Source organism: Myxocyprinus asiaticus, chromosome 21 (genome assembly GCF_019703515.2).
Source record: "Myxocyprinus asiaticus isolate MX2 ecotype Aquarium Trade chromosome 21, UBuf_Myxa_2, whole genome shotgun sequence".
In the NCBI taxonomy this organism is placed as follows: domain Eukaryota; kingdom Metazoa; phylum Chordata; class Actinopteri; order Cypriniformes; family Catostomidae; genus Myxocyprinus; species Myxocyprinus asiaticus.
This window is the reverse complement of record NC_059364.1, coordinates 12,405,001-12,418,721: the sequence shown is the minus strand read 5'-3', so window position 1 is coordinate 12,418,721 and position 13,721 is coordinate 12,405,001. Positions and strand designations below refer to the sequence as shown.

General features: G+C 40.0%; 1 protein-coding gene across 1 annotated transcript in view; it reads right to left on the bottom strand.

The window, feature by feature from the left end:
* Nucleotides 1–13,721, bottom strand: part of LOC127411641 (mitogen-activated protein kinase kinase kinase kinase 5-like) — a 68,491-nt gene that overhangs the window by 51,810 nt on the left and 2,960 nt on the right. The window contains exon 3 of the mRNA XM_051647348.1: nt 10,945–11,002. Coding sequence (XP_051503308.1) covers nt 10,945–11,002 — 58 coding nt within the window. The remainder of the gene's footprint in view (nt 1–10,944; nt 11,003–13,721) is intronic.

The window sequence follows — 13,721 nt, the reverse complement described above, 5'->3', positions numbered from 1 at the left end:
CGCTGGTGTCAGGAGCACAACCTCTCCCTCAACGTCAGTAAGACAAAGGAGCTTGTGGTGGACTTCAGGAGAAGAGAAAGAGAACACAGCCCCATCACCATCAATGGAGCACCAGTGGAGAGATTCAACAGCTTCAAGTTCCTGGGTGTCCACATCACTGAGGAACTCTCATGGTCTGTCTACACTGAGGCCGTTGTGAAGAAAGCTCATCAGCGCCTTTTCTTCCTGAGACGGCTGAGGAAGTTTGAAATGAACTGCCACATCCTCACACGGTTCTACAGCAGCACTGTAGAGAGCATCCTGACTGGCTGCATCTCCGCCTGGTATGGCAATAGCACCGCCCAAAACCGCAAAGCCCTGCAAAGTGTGGTGCGAACTGCCAGACACATCATCGGAGGTGAGCTTCCCTCCCTCCAGGACATACACTATATTGCCAAAAGTATTCGCTCACCCATCCAAATAATTGAATTCAGGTGTTCCAATCACTTCCATGGCCACAGGTGTATAAAATGAGGCACCTAGGCATGCAGACTGCTTCTACAAACATTTGTGAAAGAATGGGCCGCTCTCAGGAGCTCAGTGAATTCCAGCGTGGTACTGTGATAGGATGCCACCTGTGCAACAAGTCCAGTCGTGAAATTTCCTCGCTACTTAATATTCCACAGTCAACTGTCAGTGGTATTATAACAAAGTGGAAGCGATTGGGAATGACAGCAACTCAGCCACGAAGTGGTAGGCCACGTAAAATGACAGAGCGGGGTCAGCGGATGCTGAGGCGCATAGTGCGCAGAGGTCGCCAACTTTCTGCAGAGTCAATCGCTACAAACCTCCAAATTTCATGTGGCCTTCAGATTAGCTCAAGAACAGTGCGTAGAGAGCTTCATGGAATGGTTTCCATGGCCGAGCAGCTGCATCCAAGCCATATATCACCAAGTGCAATGCAAAGCGTCGGATGCAGTGGTGTAAAGCACGCCACCACTGGACTCTAGAGCAGTGGAGATGCGTTCTCTGGAGTGACGAATCACGCTTCTCCATCTGGCAATCTGATGGACGAGTCTGGGTTTGGCGGTTGCCAGGAGAACGGTACTTGTCTGACTGCATTGTGCCAACTGTGAAGTTTGGTGGAGGGGGGGATTATGGTGTGGGGTTGTTTTTCAGGAGCTGGGCTTGGCCCCTTAGTTCCAGTGAAAGGAACTCTGAATGCTTCAGCATACCAAGAGATTTTGGACAATTCCATGCTCCCAACTTTGTGGGAACAGTTTGGGGATGGCCCCTTCCTGTTCCAACATGACTGCACACCAGTGCACAAAGCAAGGTCCATAAAGACATGGATGAGCGAGTTTGGTGTGGAAGAACTTGACTGGCCTGCACAGAGTCCTGACCTCAACCCGACAGAGCACCTTTGGGATGAATTAGAGCGAAGACTGCGAGCCATGCCTTCTCGTCCAACATCAGTGTCTGACCTCACAAATGCGCTTCTGGAAGAATGGTCAAAAATTCCCATAAACACACTCCTAAACCTTGTGGAAAGCCTTCCCAGAAGAGTTGAAGCTGTTATAGCTGCAAAGGGTGGGCCAACGTCATATTAAACCCTATGGATTAAGAATGGGATGTCACTTAAGTTCATATGCGTCTAAAGGCAGATGAGCGAATACTTTTGGCAATATAGTGTATATACCAGGCGTTGTGTGAAAAAAGCTCGGAGGATCATCAGAGACTCCAGCCATCTGAGCCATGGGCTGCTCTCACTGCTACCATCAGGCAGGGGGTATCGCAGCATCAGGACCCGCACTAACCGACTTCATGACAGCTTCTTCCCCCAAGCAATCAGACTTTTGAACTCTTGATCCCTCACGATCAATATACAGGTGCATCTCAATAAATTAGAATGTCGTGGAAAAGTTCATTTATTTCAGTAATTCAACTCAAATTGTGAAACTCGTGTATTAAATAAATTCAATGCACACAGACCGAAGTAGTTTATGTCTTTGGTTCTTTTAATTGTGATGATTTTGGCTCACATTTAACAAAAACCCACCAATTCACTATCTCAAAAAATTAGAATACATCATAAGACCAATAAAAAAAACATTTTTAGTGAATTGTTGGCCTTCTGGAAAGTATGTTCATTTACTGTATATGTACTCAATACTTGGTAGGGGCTCCTTTTGCTTTAATTACTGCCTCAATTCGGCGTGGCATGGAGGTGAGCAGTTTGTGGCACTGCTGAGGTGGTATGGAAGCCCAGGTTTCTTTGACAGTGGCCTTCAGCTCATCTGCATTTTTTGGTCTCTTGTTTCTCATTTTCCTCTTGACAATACCCCATAGATTCTCTATGGGGTTCAGGTCTGGTGAGTTTGCTGGCCAGTCAAGCACACCAACACCATGGTCATTTAACCAACTTTTGGTGCTTTTGGCAGTGTGGGCAGGTGCCAAATCCTGCTGGAAAATGAAATCAGCATTTTTAAAAAGCTGGTCAGCAGAAGGAAGCATGAAGTGCTCCAAAATTACTTGGTAAACGGGTGCAGTGACTTTGGTTTTCAAAAAACACAATGGACCAACACCAGCAGATGACATTGCACCCCAAATCATCACAGACTGTGGAAACTTAACAATGGACTTCAAGCAACTTGGGTTATGAGCTTCTCCACCCTTCATCCAGACTCTAGGACCTTGGTTTCCAAATGAAATACAAAACTTGCTCTCATCTGAAAAGAGGACTTTGGACCACTGGGCAACAGTCCAGTTCTTCTTCTCCTTAGCCCAGGTAAGATGCCTCTGACATTGTCTGTGGTTCAGGAGTGGCTTAACAAGAGGAATATGACAACTGTAGCCAAATTCCTTGACACGTCTGTGTGTGGTGGCTCTTGATGCCTTGACCCCAGCCTCAGTCCATTCCTTGTGAAGTTCACCCAAATTCTTGAATCGAGTTTGCTTGACAATCCTCATAAGGCTGCGGTTCTCTCGGTTGGTTGTGCATCTTTTTCTTCCACACTTTTTCCTTCCACTCAACTTTCTGTTAACATGCTTGGATACAGCACTCTGTGAACAGCCAGCTTCTTTGGCAATGAATGTTTGTGGCTTACCCTCCTTGTGAAGGGTGTCAATGATTGTCTTCTGGACAACTGTCAGATCAGCAGATTGTGTAGCCTAGTGAACCAAACTGAGAGACCATTTTGAAGGCTCAGGAAACCTTTGCAGGTGTTTTGAGTTGATTAGCTGATTGGCATGTCACCATATTCTAATTTTTTGAGATAGTGAATTGGTGGGTTTTTGCTAAATGTGAGCCAAAATCATCACAATTAAAAGAACCAAAGACTTAAACTACTTCAGTCTGTGTGCACTGAATTTATTTAATACACGAGTTTCACAATTTGAGTTGAATTACTGAAATAAATGAACTTTTCCACGACATTCTAATTTATTGAGATGCACCTGTACATCAGCACTGTACTTTATTAATCTTATTATGCCACACTGGACTGTCATAATTATATCTCTCTTAACAACACACTGGCAACTGACTATCAACCGACAGCCTGAATGTCAATTCAGTACAATACAACCTACTGTACATTTTATATATACTATATATACTATTTTTTATTGTATAATGTGTATTCTATATTGTGTGTATTGTATAATGTACATTGTATGTTATTATTAGTATATTGTGTTGTGTGTAATTATGTGTATATTAGATTTTAAATTATGTTGTGTAAATATGAAGTTTATTGTAAATTGGTACATGTCTCATCACTGTCACGACTGCTATGTTGCTGGGAACTGCACCCATGAATTTCACACACTATTGCACTTGTGTATATGGTTGTGTGACAATAAAAGTGATTTGATTTGACCTCTTTCCTCCAGCATCTTCACAAGGTCCTTTGCTGTTGTTCTGGGAGCAACTCATCTCTAGGAGACAGAATGCGTCTCCTTCCTGAGCGGTATGATTACTGCATGGTCCCATGGTGTTTATACTTGCATACTATTGTTTGTACAGATGAACGTGGTACCTTCAGGCATTTTTGTCAATTAAAAGTTAAACAATCTGTTTGTAAACACTTGTTGGAAAAAGTATTTGTGTCATGCACAAAGTAGATGTCCTAAACAACTTGCCAAAACTACAGTTTGCTAAAAGTGAGTTTTAAGTTTATGTAAACTTCTGACTTCAAATGTATAAATAGTTTTATACAAATAGCATTCTGAGATGATAGTCTTCTCAACACAATTGTACAGAGTGGTTATCTGAATTACCATAGCCTTTCTGTCAGCTCAAACCAGTCTGGCCATTCTCCGTTGACCTCTCTCATCAACAAAGCGTTTCCATCTGCAGAACTGCCACTCACTGGATGTTTTTGGCACCATTCGGAGTAAATTCTAGAGACTTTTGTGCGTGAAAATACCAGGAGATCATCAGTTATAGAAATACTCTAAACCAGCCCGTCTGGCACCAACAATCATCCATGCGATTATCTAATCAGCCAATCGTGTGGCAGCAGTGCAGTGCATAAAATCATGCAGATACAGGTCAGGAGCTTTCGTTAATGTTCACATCAAACATCAGAATTTGGGCCGTGGCATGATTGTTGGTGCGAAGGGCTGGTTTGAGTATTTCTGTAACTGCTGATCTCCTGGGATTTTCACGCACAAAACCGCTCAGTACAATTGTGTTGAGAAGAATATCATCTCAGAATGCTATTCTGAGATGCAGGTTGGACCTACACAATATTAGGCAGATGGTTTTAATGTTGTGGCTAATCAGTGTGTGTGTATATATATATATATATATATATATATATATTAGTCGACAAGAAGAGTCTTGGTCGACCAAGTTTTGATTGGTCGGTTGGTCGCAGAAAAAGAAATCTCCACAGGAAACCAACGAACACCGCTGGTTGGACGGTAGGTGGTACTATGGAGTAATTTTCGTTAAGCAGGTTTAGGGTTAAGCCTACACAATAAAGACACCTTGATTTCAAACTTTGAACTTTATTTTTATTTTTTTATTAAGAATTCAAATGAAACTGGAAAAAAATTAAGTGCAATTAAAATGTGGGTTGTTCAACTTTTTGAAAGATGGCTTTACAACAGTTGTGAAGGACAGCATCTCTCTGGCAAAGAACCTACTTCATCTGTGCATTCTCTACCAGTCAGGTATTTTGTTGTCCGGGAAAATACATCATGTGTGTGAATAAATTTGTTTTGTTCCCTCCTTCACGATACATACAGGTGCATCTCAATAAATTAGAATGTCGTGGAAAAGTTCATTTATTTCAGTAATTCAACTCAAATTGTGAAACTCGTGTATTAAATAAATTCAATACACACAGACTGAAGTAGTTTAAGTCTTTGGTTCTTTTAATTTTGATGATTTTGGCTCACATTTAACAAAAACCCACCAATTCACTCTCTCAAAAAATTAGAATATGGTGACATGCCAATCAGCTAATCAACTCAAAACACCTGCAAAGGTTTCCTGAGCCTTCAAAATGGTCTCTCAGTTTGGTTCACTAGGCTACACAATCTGCTGATCTGACAGTTGTCCAGAAGACAATCATTGACACCCTTCACAATGAGGGTAAGCCACAAACATTCATTGCCAAAGAAGCTGGCTGTTCACAGAGTGCTGTATCCAAGCATGTTAACAGAAAGTTGAGTGGAAGGGAAAAGTGTGGAAGAAAAAGATGCACAACCAACCGAGAGAACCGCAGCTTTATGATTGTCAAGCAAGAATTCAAGAATTTGGGTGAACTTCACAAGGAATGGACTGAGGCTGGGGTCAAGGCATCAAGAGCCACCACACACAGACATGTCAAGGAATTTGGATACAGTTGTCGTATTCCTCTTGTTAAGCCACTCCTGAACCACAGACAACGTCAGAGGCATCTTACCTGGGCTAAGGAGAAGAAGAACTGGACTGTTGCCCAGTGGTCCAAAGTCCTCTTTTCAGATGAGAGCAAGTTTTGTATTTCATTTGGAAACCAAGGTCCTAGAGTCTGGAGGAAGGGTGGAGAAGCTCATAGCCCAAGTTGCTTGAAGTCCAGTGTTAAGTTTCCACAGTCAGTGATGATTTGGGGTGCAATGTCATCTGCTGGTGTTGGTCCATTGTGTTTTTTGAAAACCAAAGTCACTGCACCCGTTTACCAAGAACTTTTGGAGCACTTCATGCTTCCTTCTGCTGAACAGCTTTTTAAAGATGCTGATTTCATTTTCCAGCAGGATTTGGCACCTGCTCACACTGCCAAAAGCACCAAAAGTTGGTTAAATGACCATGGTGTTGGTGTGCTTGACTGGCCAGCAAACTCACCAGACCTGAACCCCATAGAGAATCTATGGGGTATTGTCAAGAGGAAAATGAGAAACAAGAGACCAAAAAATGCAGATGAGCTGAAAGCCACTGTCAAAGAAACCTGGGCTTCCATACCACCTCAGCAGTGCCACAAACTGATCACCTCCATGCCACGCCGAATTGAGGCAGTAATTAAAGCAAAAGGAGCCCCTACCAAGTACTGAGTACATATACAGTAAATGAACATACTTTCCAGAAGGCCAACAATTCACTAAAAATGTTTTTTTTATTGGTCTTATGATGTATTCTAATTTTTTGAGATAGTGAATTGGTGGGTTTTTGTTAAATGTGAGCCAAAATCATCACAATTAAAAGAACCAAAGACTTAAACTACTTCAGTCTGTGTGCATTGAATTTATTTAATACACGAGTTTCACAATTTGAGTTGAATTACTGAAATAAATGAACTTTTCCACGACATTCTAATTTATTGAGATGCACCTGTATATATCGTAATATCCAATTACACTGGCAACCCCTGGGCTGAGGGATCAGTGAATATTCTTGCTTTAGTGATTTTGCATTGAAAATTAAATGAATTTATTTAAAAACGAAAAACTTAAATCGAATACATTTCTATATTCAAATTGCACTCCAAACGAAATGAAAAAGCAATTAAAATAATGAAGTGATCAAAAAAATAACATGCAGGTGGACAATTACTTACACAAATGAAGACATAAAAACAATTATAAATGTAAAAATAATCATTATAATGATGATAATAATCACTGAAATATAAATCATGGTTCGAGGTGAATGTCTTTTTGTATTATTTTATGTTTTAAACACAGATGTATATAGGCTGCAGAGTTGTGGTCACAATAAACTGCTCTGTGGAAATCAAGTGAACTGAACTCAAAATACCTCCTGAGCTAAGATGTCTGAGGTCATTTGCAGCACTCATATACAATACTGTTCTTGCAAAAAAAAAAAAAAATTCAGAAGACAGAAACAAAGAAAGTGTGAGAACCTTTTACATGCACGTGTTCCAGGAGACTGCACGCCTCCATACAAACAGCGTGGGCAAATTATTTGTAATATTAATTTGATAACAATAATAGTCCAATAATAATAATTTCATACATTAATGGGAAAACGAGCCAAATATCATCTTGACATCATCAAAGGCATCAGCTATTGCTGATCACTCTGACCATCGTCGATCCCTGAGATCATCGTCCGTCGGCACAACCCTAATGTGCATTTCTCTCTATAAATTTAAATGTTCCAACAATCTCCTTGCTGGTTTTTCCGACACATTCAGAATCATTACCGCTTTTGTCGGTGTCGCTGCGTCTTCGTGCGTGCGCTTGCAAAATGTATATTTTAAAGGCTCATTATTATGGTTTAGTATTTCTCTGTAATGTAGAGCAGTGTTAGCAATGTTACTTCTAACATTCTTTCTCAGCCCTGGAACTCAAACCATTTTCTGATGCCCCCCCAAAAATATATATATTCAAGTAATTAAATTAATATCATAAACGTGCGACAACTAATCGACAAATGGTTTAACTAGTTTAACTAGTCGAGTAGTAAAATCTTTGGTTGGGGTCAGCCCTAAAATATATATATATACAGGTGCATCTCAATAAATTAGAATGTCGTGGAAAAGTTCATTTATTTCAGTAATTCAACTCAAATTGTGAAACTCGTGTATTAAATAAATTCAATGCACACAGACTGAAGTAGTTTAAGTCTTTGGTTCTTTTAATTGTGATGATTTTGGCTCACATTTAACAAAAACCCACCAATTCACTCTCTCAAAAAATTAGAATATGGTGACATGCCAATCAGCTAATCAAATCAAAACACCTGCAAAGGTTTCCTGAGCCTTCAAAATGGTCTCTCAGTTTGGTTCACTAGGCTACACAATCATGGGGAAGACTGCTGATCTGACAGTTGTCCAGAAGACAATCATTGACACCCTTCACAAGGAGGGTAAGCCACAAACATTCATTGCCAAAGAAGCTGGCTGTTCACAGAGTGCTGTATCCAAGCACGTTAACAGAAAGTTGAGTGGAAGGAAAAAGTGTGGAAGAAAAAGATGCACAACCAACCGAGAGAACCGCAGCCTTATGAGGATTGTCATGCAAAATCGATTCAAGAATTTGGGTGAACTTCACAAGGAATGGACTGAGGCTGGGGTCAAGGCATCAAGAGCCACCACACACAGACGTGTCAAGGAATTTGGCTACAGTTGTCGTATTCCTCTTGTTAAGCCACTCCTGAACCACAGACAACGTCAGAGGCGTCTTACCTGGGCTAAGGAGAAGAAGAACTGGACTGTTGCCCAGTGGTCCAAAGTCCTCTTTTCAGATGAGAGCAAGTTTTGTATTTCCTTTGGAAACCAAGGTCCTAGAGTCTGGAGGAAGGGTGGAGAAGCTCATAGCCCAAGTTGCTTGAAGTCCAGTGTTAAGTTTCCACAGTCTGTGATGATTTGGGGTGCAGTGTCATCTGCTGGTGTTGGTCCATTGTGTTTTTTGAAAACCAAAGTCACTGCACCCGTTTACCAAGTAATTTTGGAGCACTTCAGGCTTCCTTCTGCTGACCAGCTTTTTAAATATGCTGATTTCATTTTCCAGCAGGATTTGGCACCTGCCCACACTGCCAAAAGCACCAAAAGTTGGTTAAATGACCATGGTGTTGGTGTGCTTGACTGGCCAGCAAACTCACCAGACCTGAACCCCATAGAGAATCTATGGGGTATTGTCAAGAGGAAAATGAGAAACAAGAGACCAAAAAATGCAGATGAGATGAAGGCCACTGTCAAAGAAACCTGGGCTTCCATACCACCTCAGCAGTGCCACAAACTGATCACCTCCATGCCACGCCGAATTGAGGCAGTAATTAAAGCAAAAGGAGCCCCTACCAAGTACTGAGTACATATACAGTAAATGAACATACTTTCCAGAAGGCCAACAATTCACTAAAAATGTTTTTTTTATTGGTCTTATGATGTATTCTAATTTTTTGAGATAGTGAATTGGTGGGTTTTTGTTAAATGTGAGTCAAAATCATCACAATTAAAAGAACCAAAGACTTAAACTACTTCAGTCTGTGTGCATTGAATTTATTTAATACACGAGTTTCACAATTTGAGTTGAATCACTGAAATAAATGAACTTTTCCACGACATTCTAATTTATTGAGATGCACCTGTATATATATATACATATTATAAATAAATACAATTATTCAGATAATTAATATGCATTACATTATTGTGGCAGACGGGTAAAGCATTTATAAGACACTACAAAAATTGGATTTAGATTCCAATATTTTGTTTATTTCCATATTATTGAACATAAGCCAATCCTTGGCCTACAGTTCACAGCAATCCATTTTGCAATTGAATTAGTTAATCAGTACGAGATAGACAAACCCTTGTAATATGTCTAAGACACGTCAATGTCCACCTGCGTCACACAGACACTTTTGTAGCGACTTACTTTGGTGGTAGCATCACGTCATAAACATTACGTTTTTAGGTTGCCGTGTCAAGTGAAACGCAGTTTGGAACTCAGAAATACACGTCTTGAGATCCCTGGTTTTGAATTTGCGCTCAAGCTGTTTAAACACAAGAACATGTTCTCATCTTGTGCTGTCTGCTGTTGGTGAGTATTGGTTGTTCTCTGTATAAGCTGTGCGTTGCCTAAACACGGAAGTGTCACTTACTGTCCCCTGGAGAAAACAGGCGGTACTTCAAGCTTAAACTGGGGACATGATTTATTGCTTAAATTTTTTTAAACCCATTATTTTTTATGTTATTAATCGCACTTAAAGGTGCTGCAAGCGATTTTTTTTCATGGAAAGGTATGCAAAAATAAATGTCCTACTCCCTGAGAGATATTACTGAAATAAGTTTAAGATATCTCACCAGTCTCTGTGACAGCTCTAGACTCTGTAAACAGCAAAAAAAAAAAAAAAAAACCGTGTCCGCGGTTAGCACAGGATGCTTTCTGCCTGTCAATAATTTTGTGCATTTTCATAGTATTGTAGTTGCAGCAAATTATTGAGGCATAATGCATTTTTATAACGTGTTCATAACAGTCTTCAGTTGAGGGCTATTTTGCAGCTGTTGTTTTATCAACATTTTCTGCTCTCAATAAAGCTCATTTTGGTATCTTTTTAGTTCGGGTTTTGGAAAGCGGGGGCGTGGCTAATGCAACGGCTCAATCTCGTGGAAGTACAACAGCTGAAATTTCTTAGAGCACCTTTAATTAACGCATTAAAATCGACAGTCCTAATATTTACATATCCACGATATAGAAAAATATCTACCAGTTGACACTTTATACCATCACAACCCCCCAGCCCTAATCCGAACTAACCAAACTGCTGGAAAAATTATGAAATGATTCTTAGGTTTTGTGGTATGTGACACCAAAGACTTCACAGGTACTTGCTCAAAACCACTGTTGATGCCATCCACTAGTGTTCAAGTCAATCGGCCTAAACATTCCGAGTAATTTTTCTGCTCATACTCCATTGGTAAAAAAAAAACAGAATGTATCATATGAGCTACACCACAAACAACACACAACAACATCCCCTCAAATACAACAGAATAGCTTCATACTCACCGGGCTCTAGTTTGATGATCTTCACTGCTGCAAGTTCACCAGTAGAAATGTTTCGAGCCTGGAGAGTACAAACACAAGGAGAGAAGAACGATTTTAAAAGGAGAGAGAGACAGAATAGTTTCCGAACAAAACACAGCAGTGTGTGTGTGTGTGTGTGTGTGTGCATGTGTGTGTGTGTGTGTAAGTGAGAGTGTCTCTGGTGGAAACTGCCTCATCGTTTCCAAATGGAAGTAGGTAGACAGCCACCAAAACACTTGCGCACACACACTGAAACACAAAACAGACTGACATCCATTTATTACCTGTATTTCACATGACTAGCTTCAGTGTTTGCACACTTTTTGACCATTTGATCGTGATTACTGGATAAGGATTTTTTAAAAATCACAGAGCAATTTCAGGCCGATGACATATTTTAGGGCTAGGCATAAAGCTGCGGTCACACAACACTTTGCACTCTATTCACTCCCATTCAAATGCATCAGAATAAGGGAGATCATGCAAAGAAATTTCACTTTCACTGCAAAAAAAAGTTTAAGTTTTGACTAGAAGATGTGTGACCAACAGAAGATCGAAACAAAACACACTGACCTCTTGGCTCAATATGAAGAATACATATTTTAAAGTTGCATGTTTTTATTGTTGCAGGAAAGTGAGTAGATGGTATATTTTTACATTTTTAATATAGCTTTATTTGTAATTTGTAATTTATTATTTATGAAATCAATCACAATTTCAATTGTTACTTTCAAATAACAATTTCAAAATTTCCAGATATTTCCAGGTTTCCCATGAGTGTGTGAACTCTGTTGCTTTCAATATAGTTTAAATATAGCAAGTGTGATGGTACATAAAATGTTTATCTTGAGCAAGACAGTCTGGCAACAAGTATGATTGAGCATGCATGTGTGAGTAGCAAGAAAAATTAAGTGTTTAAGAGGAAGTTACAGTTCAATGTGCCTCAGTAAGACAAAGGCTATGTTCAGACTGCCACTAAAAATCCGATTTTTTGCATATCCAGATTGTATCCAGATGTATTTTGATAGTCTGGACAGCAAAAAAACACATGAAATCTGATTTTTCCGAATCTGATTCAAACCACATCGGGAGGTGGTTTCAAATGCAATTTAATTCTGATTTTTACAGTTGCGTCTCAGTCCGGACGCTCTGGCTGCTCAAATCGGATTTCAAATGGTCTTTTGAGTCACTCTTAACGCGACACACAACGATGACGTCAAAAATCGGTGACTGCAGCACGGAACATCACAATATTTACCAGTCTCCTCCATCGCTGAGTTTTTCTTGTGCGACGGAGGAGTTCTGCACCGTGACTGGACAGGGTGCTTATTTGGAGAGCGATATGATGCACTTCCATTTTTCCCGCATCTGTTTTGAAAGCATCGTCACGTGGGTACGCCTACGTTGTTACCAAAGAAACCCATGCAGATAGGTTGGTTATGTCCGAATGTGCAAATATGATTTGATCACTTGCAATTAATAGTGCGGACAGTCTGCCTGAAAAGATCTGATTTGAGAAAAAATCCGATTTGCCTGCAGTCTGAACATAGCCAAACAAACATCCCACCAACTCGTCTATGCTGTTAATCAATAACTCTAAAAGTGAATCTGGCTCCAGCAAAGGTATGACTACTCTGTATTACTATCTTTACTACTCTGTAAAACAAACAGTACCAGCACTGTTAATCTCACAAAATAAAACGAATGGCTGTTATATGGCAGCCATTCGTTATCTAACCAGATAACTGTACATTATTATTATTGAACCAGACAGATAAAACTAACCATAGCCCTAAACCAGTTTCAAAACTGTGAAAACTATTCCAAACCCACTATGATGCAGCATACTATCCCATAACTAGTTTGTGACCAGTAACCCAGTGTCTGTCATTTGGGCCATTTTGATATCTGTAAACTAACCTTTGGACCTTAAAGCAGTCAGTCAGATCAATGATGGACTCTCAGATCATCTGCAGCAGCCACACACACACCCAGAAAGGAAGTGTGTCCACCAAACAATAACAGTAGCAGTGAATGTAATACACACCCACATATCCATAAACACACTCTCCTGCTTAATTAATGGAAACTACAACATTCACCAGATTTCCAAGAACTTCCAGACCGCCAGCTACATATTCCAAATTCTTGGGGGACAGTGGGCCTTATTCATGAATCTTTTCGTAAAAGATACTCAGTAAATTCTGAGTAATTTGTGCATAAAATGGACCTTCCTGAAAACTTTCCGCCGGATTCACAAACGCTTCTTACTCCCCAGACTTGTTAGTAAAACGCATGTATGTTAGCGAATTCCAAACATTTGTAAAGACGGGGCATGTGCACATTTATTCACAATTATCATAATCCATGCCCATGAAAATGGCATATAAGGAAGGCACCAGACTCGCTAGCAAATGCTTTTAACATCTATGCGGAACAGTAATGAAATCGTTTTATAAATGAAGTGCATTCACATTGTAATATCTTGATTTAGCAAACACAAAGCATTTTAAAGAATTTGAGGACTTTGGAGGCTCTTTTGTGAATCAAAAAGTTCAAGAAGTAAAAAAAAAAAAAAAATGGTTTGACATGAAATGTTCGATTTCAAATGTTTGATTAAAAATGTTCAGTTCATGCCGGGAGGAGGATGTCCACCACCATTAACCTTCTCTGGGTCAGTTTGCATCACATCGACAGCATCATTTGTGAAACTTCCCTGGTAAATCATGATGTAACAGTGATATAGGCTACAAGCAACT